This window comes from Anopheles funestus, chromosome 3RL (genome assembly GCF_943734845.2).
Source record: "Anopheles funestus chromosome 3RL, idAnoFuneDA-416_04, whole genome shotgun sequence".
Lineage (NCBI taxonomy): Eukaryota > Metazoa > Arthropoda > Insecta > Diptera > Culicidae > Anopheles > Anopheles funestus.
In genome coordinates this window covers 62,895,768-62,913,295 of record NC_064599.1, presented here as the reverse complement: position 1 = coordinate 62,913,295, position 17,528 = coordinate 62,895,768, and the positions used below count along the sequence as shown (strand labels likewise).

General features: G+C 39.4%; 1 protein-coding gene across 3 annotated transcripts in view; it reads right to left on the bottom strand.

Moving 5' to 3' along the window:
• The window catches only part of LOC125767310 (zinc finger protein 423 homolog), an 86,758-nt gene that overhangs the window by 22,023 nt on the left and 47,207 nt on the right, over positions 1–17,528 (bottom strand). Inside the window, exon 1 of one of the 3 annotated variants that reach the window (XM_049433760.1) lies at positions 4,949–5,813. The exons of the other annotated variants lie outside the window; for them this stretch is intronic. Within the exon in view, the coding sequence (XP_049289717.1) occupies positions 4,949–5,105 (157 nt within the window). The 5' untranslated portion in view covers positions 5,106–5,813. Of the gene's footprint in view, positions 1–4,948; positions 5,814–17,528 lie in introns of those variants that run through there. 3 annotated transcript variants of the gene reach the window in all.

Here is a 17,528-nt window from a genome sequence, read left to right as displayed (position 1 = left end):
AGAACAAAAACGAGAGAAAGAGGGGTATTAAATGAAGTGTTTTTTTTTTCTTTAAAAAATAACAAAATTGATTGATTACGGTTTACAAACGCAAAAAAAGGGAATTTTGACATCATTATGTTCAATTTCGTGGAGGAAAAAGCAGACGGCGCACCATCTCTTAATGTTATCAATCACAATTTGTTGGAACATTGTTATCTTGCACGTATGGATTTACATTTTTCTTATCAACAGCTAACCTAGCGAGATACCTAAAGATTTGCATGCGTCCAAAAAGATATACAGTGAGTTAATAAAAAAAAACAAGAAAAGGTGAGATAATAAATTCAATCTCTACCTCTTACAGTCTTTTTATATCCTTCTAAAGGAAAAACGCGTGACTTCAAGGGACCACAGTAACAGGCAACAGTTGATGGTTGGCCAATTTTTCCTCATTCGCAGCTGTTTGCGTTTGTGGTTGGCGGTGTTTTTCTTTTCCACCCTAATTTGCGATGCCATTACAAATGATATCCCATCAAACAGTGTAACCATCCATCCATTCAACCATTCATTCAGTCATTCGTTATCGTTATTCGGAAGCTGGTTTTGTGTGCCATTTTCATAGGTGGTAATGTGCAAAAAAATACTTGATTTTTTACCGAAAAAGGGTGTGAATTGAGATAAGAGAGAGAGAGAAAGAGAGAGAGAGAGGGCTGAAGAGTTGAAATTTAAATTTACGGCCTGTTGATGACTGTGTATGTTTGTTACATTGTTTGTTACATGAAAATTGATGAGCAGATTTTGAGTACTATTGATGATAGTTGAACTTAAATTTTCGATGTATACAGAGACGTTCTTAACCAGATTTTAAATTATACTTTAATAAGTTTTAATTTTGAATTTCTATAAAATATATTAAACACAGTTTTTCCAAAAATTATGTTACAATATTTTAATTTATTTTCCTAAGTATTATAAACAATTTTTTTTAATAGTACAACAAGTTTGATTGATAAGGGAGGACACAGCTTATCGTAATTTTTATATAAAAACTACGTCAAAAAATTAAAAAACAAATTTGAGAAAAACACCTAAGTTAACACTAAAACTACTAAGCGTTTTAAGCGTTTTTCGTTCGTGGTTAATGTTTAAACAATTTCGAAGAGTTCGAATATATTTTATTGTTTATTGTAGATCGTATTATAAAATATATGTTTAGAATTCATGGTTCAATTACCAATTACCATTACAATTATTTAATCCCAAAAACTAATGTGATGAAAATGAAGCGTTTCAGTCAAAATGACTGGTCCGGCAGTTCTAGTGTTCTAGCGGGAGCGCTTTCACAGATGTTTAGCTTAAAAGAATTGAACAAAAAAATATTTTTTTCTGCAACAAAGAAGCTACAATATTTATGTTGTCCTCATTCTTATTTAAATAAAAACCGCTAAAAAATCGAAATGAATTCCCTTTATCGTCACCTACAACACTTAAAACAAACGGTTCTAGAACAATTATTTACCATTTCCTGTGTTCTTAACGTACCAAAAACGCATTATCCACCACATACGATATCAGTGGATTTGCTTGATTAATCTTAAGTAACAGCTCCCTCCAACCCCCCCCCCCTTTCAGTTGCGTTTAATTTGCACCTCCACCCACCGACCACTATTACCACTTAATTGTATCACTTTGCCACACTCTGGGACGGTGGCAGTAAAAAACACAAAAGAGCTGCCAATTGACGAAACGTTTCCCTGCGCGCTTCTTCAATTAAAGTGCCTCATTTCGATGCACACCCCAAAAAGGAACACGCCGTACAAGAAAACCTCGGAAGTGAGGTTAAGTGTGATCCCATAGTTCCTGTGCTGCCAAACCAAAGGGGACACGCTGACGCACATTTTCCGCACATTAAGACCAATTACGGGGGTGGCGTGATATGGTGATGTGCGTAATTCTCTGTAGGGGTGTCCGGGATATTGAGAAGATTCGTCAGTAATAAAATTGAGAAATATGTAAATTCTTGCTTTTTTTATTAATTCATCTTATTGTTTTTTTTTTTTCAGAAAAAATGGTTGAAAACCCGTTCTTGCTTAAGCCATGCAATGTCACACAACAACGACTTAAGTGTCCTTTGTTTCTGTGCCTACGGCGTAGTAGGTGTTGATGGTAATGTCGCCCTCGTTTTGCGCAGGCAAATGAATTAATGAAAATCGCTTCTAATTTAATTGCCTCGCATGTGTCCATGTGTCCAGGCGTCATGCTTTGCGCCACCAGCAACAGCTGCCATGCTCGAATCGCCCCGAATTCGTTAATCCGCGCACCGAAAGGTCAACAGGGTATATCCGGTTTGTTGCTGGCTTGCTGCTTGCCACTTCATTACACAGCTAGCTCCCTTGCGAGAACACTGACTCCCTTCCTCTCACTGAAGAGCATCAAACTGGTCTGGTCATATCATCATGTCACCGTGGTTTGGACGCCGTTTCCGGTAGCGGTTTTGATCCCAATGCTGATTGGCGATCCACCAGTGGTGAGTGTGCCAAAGATGTCAGCATATGGCGATGCTGATGGGACGAGATAAATCGTCTTTAATCTTGATATTAAAGCCTTAATGTCATAATTGCTCCCATTGCGCGAGTGTCCATAGAGTCACGAACCCAGCAAGGCCGTCCATGAAACCAAACGGATCCGGCGTGGGGCGGGAGGTCACATTATGCTTTACGTCCCATTCAACCGGAGACAGTCCGACGGAAACATCCAGCAGCGGAATTATCAATTGGATCTCCCTCGAACTCCCTCAATCATTTAGAAAGGGGATCTAGCCGAGAGACACGAGATGTCACAAGGGACTCACCAAGAAACCACACCACCACCATCGACGATCAACGACGATCGGTGTCGGTTGGAGCAGCATCTGGTTGGTACACACAAGGAAAAAAAACACAACATTTTGCTTTCGTTTTAATTGAAACTTCCTTTCGCGTGCTAACCACACCACCAGTGTAATTAGACGGGACAGTAATTTTTATTTAAATTTTTTGGATGGTGTGAGCCGGGAGATGTGCCACCACCACGCTACGTTATTAAAGACGTGTGGCGTTGTGCGGTAAATGAATCCCTCCGGTTAATAAAACTTAACTGATTTATGGGACTTGTTGTTTGGCGGTGTGCAAAGTTCACGAGATCTCTACAATGGATGAGATTTGTGTGTGTTTTGTTGATGAAAACATTGTGGCAGTTGGATTCCTTTGTTTTTTTCCACGAGTTTAGTATAAAATGTCCACTGTTCTGTTATTAAAGATTAGTTTAAATAGTATAATTATCATAAAAATGAAAAAAAAACTAACGAATCTCTGAAGTAAGGATATTAATTCGTCAAACTTAAAGTTCGCTTATTTAGCACTAGGAATGTTTTAAACTAAAAAAACAATAACCAAGATATAATACAATTAATCAATGCCTTACTGCCATTTCTGTCTTTCCTTGACTTCATTTACTCGTAGACGGATATTCAGTCTTGCAATCGGTCCGGATGGGATTTGATGCAAGGTACGGTCGTGTAGCGACCGACACCGTTACCTTCTCTACCATCGAGCCGTCCGTTGTTTTACATAGAGCACAGTTTGTTTTAAATTGCTACTTCAAGGTGAATGATGGATTAAGCTTTGTTTAGACCAGGGGCCTCCAAACTTTTTAAATGGCGGACCGCTTTCAGTGGAATAGCCACACCTAAGGGCCAATCTCGGGATCTCTCGAGAGGGCCTCGCTGGCCTTAGTTTGGAGACCCCTGGTTTAGACATTCAGCAAAATCCCAATATAACGCAATCTTAAGAATAACAAAAGTTTCTTTAGTATATCAGTTTTGCACGCTCATTATTTAGATTTTTTTTACTAAACCAGATATTTAAAATGCTCTGGGCAAGTTCTGATGATACATACGTTACGTCATATGTCTTGCAAAAGAATTTTAATCAATAATTGCTCTACTGCTCGAAAATATTCTACCATCGATTGTGGAGATGGTTAGAAGTAAGATATCATTTTACAAGAGTGTTAATACACTTTCGATTCCAAAAAAAAACAATGAGGGAGTCTCGTGGCCTGGAATCCGACTTGAGGACTTGATCCGCCACTGTTTGAAGATGAGTTCACTGTTTCTAATTTAAGCTGTGATTTGTTAGCTAAGGTCGCTGTGTTACCAGCCACTAAGTAGTCTTATGGCTTTTCAGCTTACAATAAACGTGTTTTTTCTCGAATAGAACTGGCTGAAGTAAAGAAATAAGCACCTGCCAACAAGATCAAGAGTTTATTTGCCGCATTGTCTACCTCTATAATTTCTCAATGTCTTGCATTGCCCTAAAGCAGTTGTTCAATATTTGAAAGAAAATATTTTAATAAAATATTGTCATTTATCCACAAATCAAATTTTGTTCACCTCATGCAAATAGTGTCATACGTCGCTTGAAATAACATTTCACAACTACAGCACTTTCGTTTGCCACCACAGATTTGAATTCCCCCATGTAAACTGAGCTGATAAAAGGTTCACTTATGGCGCCGTGAGTTTATTCCTTCCCCAGCCCCGTGCTACATGAGCGTCGACTAAACGTTCGATCGGTGATAGTGTTTTGTCTCGTATTCCACAAGTGAATTGATGCGGAACCTAAGCCAATGAGTTCATCACGAAAGGAAAAGTGATGACAAGATTGTTTAAATTTCCTGAATCAAATTTCAACCGATAAACAAAAGGCAGGAGCTTTGAAAAAGTGAAAGTAAAATAATGTCGAATGATATATTTACAATAAAACAGTTATCTGTTCTTCTACGCATTGAGAAAAAATGTGAGTTTCTCCTTCACAATCGGGCATTGAAGTCTCTTCACTAGTATCGAGTGGACAATGTCCCATAATATTCTTTTCTCCCTATTTTTATATGCATTTGGTTTCTAATTTAAAATTAATATGCCTACCTTGGCCGAGGGAAAACTCTTTCACACCACCGAGACCACCCATTGCACCGGGTGCAATCATGCCACCACCAACAAAACCGTTCGTACTTTGCTGTATTTTCTCAATCAATGTTTCCAATCTGGTGCTTGGGCCACGGTATAGCATCTTCAGTGCCATCGCAGTACAACGATGCGCAAAGGGTTTACGGTAACGCACAACAAACACACTGGACAAATCGATCGTTTCAACAAATAATCGTAACAAAATGCAACACAATTCAACATGATATGAGATGATAACATGACACAAACACACAAACACGTAGCGTAAACAAAAGTATTAACTTTGTAAGTAAAGGTAACGTCAAAGTTAACTAATTTCGTAACAGGAAATTGAGTAAAAATTTCACTACTAAAAACCCACACAAACAAAACGCACTTTCGCGCACCCACACACACGGAGACACTTGCGTAATGAAACAACAGAAATGCGTCACACAACGAGGAACAAACATGGAACAAACAAAGGACACTAAGGGTGATGTTGTTTGCGTTAGGATTAAACTTTTGATTAATTAGCTCCTTATGTCAATCGCCCGGATGTGGTTACACCGCGTGGTTACACTGCATTGAAGTCACTGGGTGCTGGGCCGGGTTTGACTATCAACACTTGCAACACTTGCACACTAACGCTCTTCCTTCACGCATACACGCACGCAAGCGCCCACTCAAGGACGGTTTCCCAAAAAAGCCTACAAAACACCGTCGTGCGGTTGCCGCAGCAGACCAGTGTGCTAAGCTACATCATCACCTAAACCTTGCCGAAAGGTGAATGAGAGCCCTGTTGGGACGCGAACGCCACCAAAGCAACAAACGGCACACGAATGCCCGTACCGTTTTTGTTCGCCCAACGATGTTCGTTCGATGCGTGTGTTGGCTTTTGTGCATTGTGTAAGTAGTCGCTATACACACCACGGGCGTTTATGGTACGGGTACGTATGTACGAACGAGAGCAAGAGAGAGTACGATGCCGACCGACCGATCCGACCGACCGACCGAGATCTCCCAGTGCCCGACGACGACGCCATTGTGTGTTGTGGCATCGAGAGGGTTGAATCGAGCGTGTGGTGGCGTTCCGTTTCGGGCGCTCTCCCATTTGGTACGCCCGCTGATGGAACCCGCTCGGATACGCTTATGTACGAAATATAAACAAAACAACCGAAGGGGGGCTACACCGGCCGCACCGGGTGTGGAGAGGGTGCCCGGGTTGGGTTGTGGAGTGTTCACCTTTCGCACACCAATGGCGACGCGTTCGGAGTGCCTTTTGTAGTGTTTAAACCAGAAAAACGGTTCGTCTCGTTTTCACCTGCGGGTTGGAAAATTAGTAACACCGTGCAAGGGATGGAAAATATCCCGATCGTCGTAAGGGTGTCGGTAGGTAGTGTAAGCCTTAGTATATGGGGACGCATGAACCGTTTTGCTCTGTTGGTAAATGTAACGTTTTAGGAGACTCCAATGGAAGAACCAATAGGAAAGAGAAGATTCTTATTTGTCCCCTGTGACAAGTGTTAATAATATTTCAGTAACTAAAAGAAATGTTTAAACAAAAAATGTGAATTTTATACTACTTTTAAACTCAATTTCAATCAAAGCAAATTCTACAACCACCAAGGAACAAAAGAAACGACGAAATCTTGCGTAAAAGACTTTGAATGCGAAAGAAAAACCGCCAACAGGATATCCATTCAGCAAACAGCAGTTGGAATGTTCTTCCTATTTTTTTTTTAAACCGTATTGCACACTTTTGAATGGCCGCAACCATTCTTTCAAACTGTTTGTTTCGCCATACACCAAACAAGGCAAAGACCGGTATCAGATTCACCTCGGAGCCCATTACAAAAAGGCTTAATTGTTGGAAGGGAGAAGCTTTACTTATTTTCAACACAAAAAATAAGAACGCATTACTTGCTCAGTTGGGTTATTCACGGGGATTCGAAACACAGGCAGGGACCTTTTCAAAAGCAAACCATTGCTTCTGATTGGGAGTAGTGGATTGAATTTCGCCGACAGAGTTTTATACTTTTCAACCTGAATAAAAAGCAGTTAACATCTCGATGTCTCCCTTTAGCTTTAGGGGCTTTGATTGTGGTTTTGTTTGTTAAAAAAAAAACGAAAAAAACTAGATTTTTTTTCTGTCTGGTAAAGAGGAACAAATCTTAATAAACAACACAGCCATTTTGGATTCGGGGTGAATTAAATTTCATTTTTGCTTCAAAGCAAAAATCCTTCAAAAAATCTTCAAAGATTCAAATTGTTGTAGAACATATTAAGTTTGTTACTATTTACATTTTTGTTTTGCGTCAAAATGAATGAAAAAAGCTAGAATCTTTAAGTATTGTATTCCGTTTATACTAGTTGCTTAAGGTGTTGTTCAATACTTTTCCCCATAAGAAGATGCCATAATATAAAAAACTACTTAAATCCACGTTATTAATAAAAAAAATATTTCCTTGGTAATAAAAAAAACCTTATCTTTTACTAAATTAATTTTTACTAAATTAATTACTTCTTAATAAGAAAATAAAAAAAATGGTAAACTAAGAAAAATATCCAAATAACTCCTCGTAACTTGCATAAATTATTTAGAAGCAGCAATCAGTACCGTTTAAAAGCAAAAATCAATATTCAACACTAACCACTCTAAATAACTCCCACAGAAGACGTTCGTGTCAGTTAAATCAGCACTAGCAAAAATTAGAACCAAACCAAAGCTGTCCATCCGTGGTTTAGCCAAACGGTAAAGGGGCTCCAAACGCCTTTTAGTTCCCTTCTGTTTTGCCCATTTTACTCGGTGTAACCGTTCATTTTCTGTTTCTGATTTTGGTAAAATCGAAATGAAATATTCATAACCCTCTGTACGAACATGTCAACGGAAAAACCCCGGCAAAATTTCAGGCCAACCGCGCGGGGCCAATGTGTGTTGTGTTGTGCTTCAATTTGCAAAACCACTTTTCTTTCCTGCGCCATGGTACAGATTCGGTTGTTTGTGTATGCTTTTTATCCCTTGGTGATGGACAATGGCACTTTCGTTCCACCTGCTGCTGCTGCTACTCGTTGTTGCCTCTTTTTTGGGGGTAGAATTAAATTTATCCCGATGTCCTGTTGTGTGAAAATGCATTTCCAACACGGAAACGCGCTGTTGCAATCCTTACTGTCCACTGGCAGGATCTCCGAAATCGTATATTGGTGGGCGAAATTACAATATTTTCCCATTTGTATCGAAAATTTTACCAACTATGCCAACAGTGGACACACACTAGACTGGCATGAAAAAACAGGGATTTTCCTCTTTTCCTCGTTCATCGAGTCCTGTGAAAAGTTTGTCCTTCCGATTGCAGTGTTACTATTTTTGTCCCCAAAATAATGGTACCACGCACACACACACCTGTGCCCTTTGTCAAACACAGGGAAACAATTTATGCCTTTCACACTTTGAAATTTCAATTAAATTTCGCAAAAATCGGCTCACTGGACGGGTGAAATTGGAGTAAATGTGTTTTGTGTGTTTTCCCCGTGTGGTGGATGATGTAACGTACGGCTGTGTCACTGCACAGATGATCGTGTGATACAGGAATTTCGATATAAATTCTGATACAGATTCTGTTTTATTTTTGGAAGAGTGTATAAAACATAATTTATGTTTCATTACAGGGGTTTTTCAAGTTCAATAGGTAAAGTTGATGCCTTTTCTAGATTCTCTTCAAGTTGGACTAGAATGTGCCAAAGTAGATATGGAATCATTGGCACTTTTCTGAATCTTGTTCAAAAAGTAGTGGATTCTTTATAAACCTTCGTTCTCGGAAAATTGTTGTTCAGCTTGAATAGAATTCAAAAATGGCTCCAACTTTGCCAATTGGGCTCGAAAATCCTGCAATAGTTATGGGTTTTTTATGAGTGTAATTTAACTTTTTTCACTAAACATAATTATTTAAAATTCTTTAAAAAAACTAATTTTGAGTTTAGTGACTTGAAAATATATTAAACATTATCTAGTATATGAAATTTCTGTTGAATTAAAATTATGGTAAAATTGTATGCACTTCAGACAGAACTAAAATGCGTTTCAAAATCATCTTCTATGACCACAATCATATGCAATCGGTTGTAACGCAACTGTTAGACCCTTAATTATGCAAATCGCAAGTCGCATAATGGAAAACTGGTGCCGAAAACTGTCTTATGTCCACGCATCCAGCTGTCAATCGATTAACAAATGGCCACCAATGTTGACCTCAAGTGGAAACTTCCTGCAAAGCCCCGGGTGAAAAACAAAAAAAAAACTCCGACACGATTTACCGAGGCTTCCGCAAATGCATAACGTTCATTTGCCCTTTATTTTCGCACAAATAAAAAAAATGGGCAGCAACAACCAAAGGAAAATTGACACTGAACAAACGCTTGACATTTTGTGGAAACAGAGATTTGCATTTGTTGTTATTTTTTTTTTTAATAAAATTTCCCTTTTTTTAGTTTTGCAGGTCAAAAAACGAACGAGTATGCGCCATCGGCGTCAACGTTAAACTCCACCCAAACGCGAACCACAGGTACAAAGAGCACTATTTAACTGCTCGACTTTTAAGCCACGCCCACTATTACTCTCGCTCTCTTGCGTTGCGTTGCTCGAAATTGTCACACTACGAGAAACGCAACGCGCGTTAGCGTAAGGATTTGCCGGCTTTTCTTTATTTACTACGGCGTTATTTACACTGCGTTAGAAGCAACATGTGGTTGTTTTAACCGCTGAGTGCCTATGGTTTTTGGTGTGCTTCAGGGTGAACCAAAGGAGGAGGAAAAAAAAGGCAACAAAAATCTGCCCGTTCGTCGAGTTCTTTCGTGTTCGTGCAGCTAACGCAGCCAAGCGCCAGTAATCGCGAGCGTTGAAATCTTTTTTGCCCGGTCGTGCAATATGACCATTATTCGGGCTAATTTGTGTGCCCGAGAGTGTTTTTGCAAGGGTTGGGCCCGTGAGTGGCAGGATATCCGGAACCATGTGTGCTAAACCCCTCAATAATGCGACTTCAAACTGGTCGGGCGGATATTTAGCCCTATAAATTAACATCCTTCCACCGGTGCTCCGTGTATGAAAACCGACCATTCATTACCGGGTTCCGTTCTATCCGCTTCCCATCCAGGCAGCAGCGTCTTGGCTTTAATATTTGTCCCGGGATCTTTATCGTACCGGAACGAATTTAGGACGGACCATGCTCGATTGTTGGTCGAGGAAATTGGTGGAAAAAAAAACAATGGGCACTGAATGACCCTGCACACGCTCGCCCAAAAGACAAAAGGCGTGCTAAGGAAGGATTTTATCTCGACCGGAAAAGGCCATCCATTCTGCGGTGTGCAGATTGCGCAGCTTCCGAGTGGAGTTTCTTGCCTTTTGCTAACGTAATTCTTTGGGTAGGGGTAGTGAATAATATTTCCTACGATAATAGTGTAAGATAGCGTTTAGTGGAGATTTTAAAAAATTCTTGAACAATTTAGAAACAAAGCTTCAGCGAAACTCCTTCTCCACATGTCCAGAGAAAAATGCATCCAGGTTAGTCTCCCGGTTAGTCTCCCATAAGCCGTACGATCATAATCATAATGCACCCCTTCGCTTTAAATTTATGGCCCTTTGCAGCAGCTGCCAGCTCGTGCAGAATTAAGATTGCAAAATGCAATTTTATGCCGCATTTTTCTCTTCGTAGGTGGATGAATAAAAAACAAGGAACAGAAATGGTTCAAGCCAAAGCTGAGATATAAATCGCAACTTCGTACTCGAGTGTGTGCGCACGGTCATGCCGACGCGATTAACGCGTAAAACAGTCGCCAACGATCGTGTACGCATTTTAAGCATCCACAGCGGGACAAACTGAGAATAAAAAAAAAGCTCAAACTCGTTGTACCATTTAGTGGAAACATATTTCACGTCAGATATGATCCAAAATTCATTTCGAAAGAAATAAAACAACCAACATTTGGGGCACGTTTCCCATCTCTTTTTCACGCCCTGGAGCTGCTTCTTTGTGGTCGTGATGAAGTTGTTTTTGGGCAATTTTTTCCTTTTTTTCTTTTGGGTCGTATATGAATATTTACCCTTTTTGTGTCGTCTTAATTCTTCCGTGTCTCATTTACGACAACGCGGCAAACGAATGATCACAACTTTTATCCCACACTTAAAGTACAATTTATTCGCAAACGTGATTGAGATTTTAGAACCGGATCACAAACATTTATAACGGAGCAAAAATGCGTATTCAGATATTTTAATTTCTTTTTTTTTAGTCTTTAATCTTCTTGAAAGAAGATCATTTTAGCAGTAAGCTAATCAGATAGAAAAATCTTACCTGATTCTCATTTTTTACCACTTCTAAATATCGTTAATTCATTCGTCACTGTCCCATGCGAAGACAAATGGGAGCAATTAAACATTTTTGGTTTCAATATTTATCTATGTTTGCTTCTACACTAACTCCAGAAGCGCCACAGCGTGATTGACTTCTGTCAACCTATTTCTTCTTGCCTTCCCTTTGGCTGTTCATTGGGTTTTTGGGTGATTTTTGCCTCTTACTTTTCTTGGTCTATTAAGGAATAATTACCTATCGCAGAAGGAATAGGCGTCGTAGATGACAAACTGTCGGCAGACAAACCCGAAAACACTGTGTTGTCCATTAACTCACTCAATTCAAGACCCACAAACGATACGATGATGTTTTGTGTTGACGAATTACAAACGGTCTGGGCCAGAATGGGCAAGAACATCATTAATCAACCGTAGCTAAACATCGCTAGACCTAGCAGATTAGCATCTTTCGGTCAAAACTTGTCCAGGATTCCCAGGAGAATGGGGACTTTTATGTTTTGTACCTGATCGGTTTTGGACTGATGTTATCCTTGGCCCAAACCTGCACCTTCATCATCAAGTCTGGTGGTCGACAGTAAATGAATCCTTCGAAAAAATGTCCTCTTGGACAATTCTTGTCTTTTTTTGTTGTCATTGCTCCCTATTATGACTGATGTCCCATCGTTCAGGCGTACGCAGTGCTAGATCACTTTACGGAAATAAATTACAAAACATCATGCTGCCCACGGAAGCCTGATTATTCCATTCGCATTGGCGACAATCCCTAAATCAATCAAACCATTTTCAACTTGGCTTCCATTTACTGTCCCTGGACCTGTCAGTCAGTCAACGGGGTTTGTCAGCGGTTCCCTGCTTTTTTTCTCCTTCTGACAGTGTTGACAGCCGAGTGGGTCAAAACACTTTAACCCAAAACCCATGTTTGGTTGCATCTTTTTCCCCTTTCGTATGGTGATATTGGATGTGTTTAAATCCGTCCAGCGTGTTGCTGGATCACCCTGCGGTTTGTGAATAATTAATCCATCACAATTTGACCGATTGAATGATACTTTTTTTGACAATATTGTTACTACAAACAAATATTAAATTATGCACGAAAAAAGTCAGAAAAGTTTTTAATTTTTTTAAGTGTTTTAAATAAAAAAGGAAATAAGATTGCTTTACTAAACAAATAAATACTTTAAATCGCCTACAATGACAAAATTCTAACATTGAATGAAGAACTCGTGTCGTAGGACATGTCATCTTATCTTAAGTGGCTTATAACGCATTTTGTCTCACTACGGTCTTAGGAATGGATGGAAAGACAAAACGGAAAATAACATCTTAATATGCGTACATCACAAGAAGCTCTCAAAGCAACCTCAAAGATATTTTAATACCACCTGGAAGAATAAAAAATATGTTTCTCCTCGATTTGTTGTAATCACGGCTCACAAGACAAGTTCAATTAAACATGAGAAAGCAAATTCGACTGACGTTTTTGAGTTTAAAATAGTTTAGATATTTTTGTGTCTTTTATACATCGTGTTTTTTTACTTTTAATGAATTTGAAAAACCTTGCATGTTATAAAACTTTGTTTTCTTTCTTTATCAATTTTATTTTTCTTAATTCTCTTTGTAGAATCCCGAAAAAAAATACTAGTGTTAAATTTATCTCCACGAATGTACCATTAGATATTATGGAAAATTATAGTAAATAGATTTAAAGTTAGTTCTCGATTGAAATAATCTAGTAAAATCAATAACACAACTTACAATCAGGCTAAAGTTTATACGTTTAGAATGTTCTTCACAGGAAGTGGTAACAATAAGAGAGGAAGCACATTGTAAAGACCGGTAACGCTTTAGTTTTTTTTTTTATCTACTCTAGGATCCGGTAACGATCATCTGCCGTTCTGGAGCTGGATTAACCTTTTCTGTTAAAGCGATTCATTACAATTCACCACACTACGATCAAATGCTTACTTTAGCGTGTGTTTGTCTGTACTTTGAAGCGCAAAACAAAACCAAAATAACAAAAAAACGGAACGAAGAAAGGTTCCGCAATGGGAACACATAACGTACAGGTGCTAATACGAGGAGGAGAAATAAAACATTTAAAAGTTTGTCTGGAGAAGAAACAGAGAACAACTTCAAGGCAAAGCACAATCTCTATTGGTGAGTAGACAAAAAAAACCAACAAGAGCAGTTTGTGGATATTCATTCATGAGTTCTTCTTCTACCACATTCGATCGGCACATCGGCTTTTCCCCGAGCAGTGGAATAAATGAAAGAGAAAAGCAAAGGAATTAAAACTAAACCTCATCGTGGACGGTGCCGGTCGAAGGGTGAGCAGGTTAGGGCACAAGGAACAACGCTAGGGAGGACCACTCGAGTGATGAATCAATTAATCCACTACAAATCGATAGTTCGGTGGTGATGTTCGGTGGATTAAATGCACAACACAAACACCAGTCTACCCCAAAAAAACCCCGCGTCGATCGTCTTTTTAAAAACAGCTTTGAGAGGTTTTAACACCACACCCGCCCATGTATTGTTGTGCAGGTCCCGCAGTCTTCTTCAAGGCAACAAGTCAACGGGACGGTGTAGATGAATTCCATTTCACCGGTAAACCGGAAGTGGTCGAGGATTTGTAAACGGCTAATCGGAAAAAGGGGTTAATAAAGCAGCTTTTTCTCACGTGGAGATTTGTTGAGGAGCAAACAACGTCCCTTCGTCTAACGAGTTCTGTTTGACACGCTCTCCGTTCATCTGCTTCCGAAAATCATACTTAACAAGGTGTGAAGTGCGTTCCCAGGTGAAGCTAACTATCTGCCGTTTATCCTTTCTTGAATGTTTCCTGTGAGTCATTTTTTTAGAACAAAGTTCAGAAGATTGATTTTCACGATTTGCCAATCGGATAGTCTTCAGACTTCTTCCGGAGAAAGAGTAAAGTGATGGACAGCACTCCGATCGTTTTCATCTGAGTTCGGAGTATTCAGCCGAACGGTAAAGAATTTCTTGGACCAAACATGGACATCCGAATCTGATCAGTTAATGGCATCCAGAAGGTTATAGACGTGAAGTCCTTCATTTTCTAGCTTTACGTCATTCACCAAGAAGATATTCACAATTTACACACCATTTTCCTGAAGAAGGTCCTTGAGTTCCTATCGTTGAGATCCTATCAGCAAATGTAGAGATGGATTTCAAGACTAGCGACTATTTGCAATATGATTACAAAGTGTCTTCCGGGAATTGCCGCTTTCATCATGAAGCATCATCCTGACAGCCAACCTTGTCAAGTAATCACTGGAGGAGAAGAATTGATTAAAGATGAAAGTTTAACGAGGACTACCTCTCCTTCCAAAGTTTTTCAAATGTGATCCACAAATCTGTTTTGGGCAAACCTTGATGATTTTATCGATCTTGTAGAAGATTAAATAAATATCAAATTTAAAGAAAATTTGTGTTTTAACTCGTTTGTTTAAATCGTTTGTTTTTTTACTTTATATTCCAAAAATATTTCTTCTTTTAAATAAAATTAAATTGAAAGTCAATGCATAATTTATACTTAAGCTCTGTGACAATTTAAAAAACGCGTAAATTCAAACGGAAGCTAAAACATGCAAGCTACCAGTTTTTGAAAACCAGGGAACTTTACTGCTATGAAGTGTGCTTTGGACCATTGTTTTAACTTGTGGTTTTATCTTTCCAACGCCAAATGAACAAAACTTTTGGTCATTTTACCGTATTTCCTGGCAAAACCAGACCATCCTGCCAAGTGATTTGTGCTTGACCTTTTTTGTTTCTTAGGCAAAGGAAAAACTTTACGTTCAAGGCGCAATAATGTACCGGAGGAAACAAATTGGGGCGGAGTTGTAAAAACGGTACCGTACGCTTGTGGAGTTGTTGGAAACAGTGCAAACGAAAAACAAAAAAAAAGAAAAGTTCCTGGGGTCAAACAATGGGCACAAGATAAATTTAAGAAAGCCAAAAATACATCATGCAATCTGTCAAATGCAAACCAACGGTGTAACAAAAGAGCGTGCGCGGCGGCATCGTACCAACAATCGAGAGCCCTTTCTTCGTGAGCCATTTTCGGGAACGGGCGAAGACGATGGGGATGCGACGTCAACGCCCGTAAACGGGTTGGCGGAAGTATGGACGAGTTTTCACCGAACGAAAAATCGTCCCCAGGCGTAACCTATCTTTCGTTAGAGATGAGACAGATAATGTTGCGTGCCACCAGCAAAATGCAACGACCGGTGTATGACACGAGCCACAAGAATGAGCCCGTGGAATGCCACCACAATGATGTAGTGTGCGGGGTAGGTGCCGAGGAGTCCTTTCTTCTTGTTTCCGCACGGGGCCGAGGGCAACCAAGAAACGATTAAACAAAGCCAAACCCTGACCGGCAAGGGCACTGACGTGAGGAAATGTCAACGTTTCGATAGCATGATGTTATTTTTTGCCCCTCTTCTTATCCTGCACATAACACGGACGCGGCAATGCAAGTTTGGTACAATTATTATTGCACACCAGAAAGGAGTCCGGGGAAAAAGTTGATCGTGTGGGGTTTGGGTTGGTACGGTTGATAAATGTGCAAGAGATAACTGCAAAAGAAAGTCTTTGTATAAGTCGAATAAGTGTGAAGTCTTTGCCCAATTTTGTTGTTGGTTTAGTCATTCACTTTAATCGTATGTTATTATAAAAATATTTAGCATTAAAATAAAAAATTTAGAAAACAAAGTTTGATAGTAACTCTTTGTTGAGAGAAACAATCGCAAAACAGTTTCATTAAAACATTCCGTTGTAGAGCGAAACACATTGCAGCTTCCACCGGTTTTTGTTCTGAGGATTGACAGCAATTCAGAAAAGTCATAAAAAATCATAATAATGCGTTCATGCAACATTAAATGGTGTCGCTTAATGCTGAACACAATCAAACAAACGAGGACAAAACATGAAACCCGCGCAACGCTGCTAGATGAAACTGTCCTCGAAACAACACAAAAACCTGACAACCAAAACAGCAAACCAAACAACGCAACAAAAAAAACACAAAACTGAAATACAAACGTGTCCTCCGCAAACCGAACAATAATGACCATAAAACACACTGATCCGTAGCGGGAGATAGGACCCGACGCACGAAACTTCAAAAGGCTCCGGAAGATGTCCGATCTGGGACGATGCGATGATGGAGCTGGGCTGGCTGGGTAAGTTTGTCTTTTTGTGGGGTCATATTGTCTCCTAGTGGAGAACATATGTGTTCCGTTTCGATACCGTTTTGTTTTACCGGTGAAAATTAAACCAAGCGGACACGCTTTGACATCATGGCTAATGTTGATCTTGATCTCGAGTGCGTTAAGATGAAACTACATGCAGTAATGGGGATAAAACAAAAAACAATAATTCGATAACAGTGCCTGAATATTGATTCACAAGGACAAAAAAGAACTTGTTGCACTTAATGTCTTTGAAGAAAGATCATCTAAATTTGTATGTTCTTTTTGAATTTTTTAATTTGAATTTACCATAATAGTAAGAGCACTGGAGAACAGCGACTTGACTGGATTGTGATAACTTCACAGTTTGAAATGAGGATTGGATGATCCTGTCCCGAATTTTGTAATGTGGCTTTGGGCCTCGTGCAGCAGAGTTCTTTGCTTGAGGCTTTATTAGCTTAGTATATTGAAAAATCCTACTCCAAACCTTTATCCCCCAAAAATACGGATAGTTAGAGATAGCAAATAATCACTAAATAATTGACTTCAAGGCAACCTATGATGGTTTAGATATGATCTAGTGTGAGGTATCGATAATGCCCTCTTTCGGATTTTATTGCGAACTTATTCAAAAAGATGAGGTCTTCAGTATGAAAATTCAACAAAGCTCTGAATGACATAATCAGACTATAACTGGTGATAAGCGAAGCGTACAACTTACTAAAATACGGATGATCTAAGGATTGGTTTGGGACCTCATGCGTCAGAAGGTCTGACCTAGACCTCTGACCTTGAAGCTCTCACCCTGATAGTGTCTTGTTGGGAAGCTGACGATGAGGAATTTTGGTATCTTAGTCTGATCATATCTTCAACCAACAACCTAATTTGGAAGCGTATTGTTCTTAGAAGTTGTGCATATTAGAGCTCCACAAAATTGAAGGATCGAGAAGATTACATCAAGACACGGAATGAAGCACATATCGCA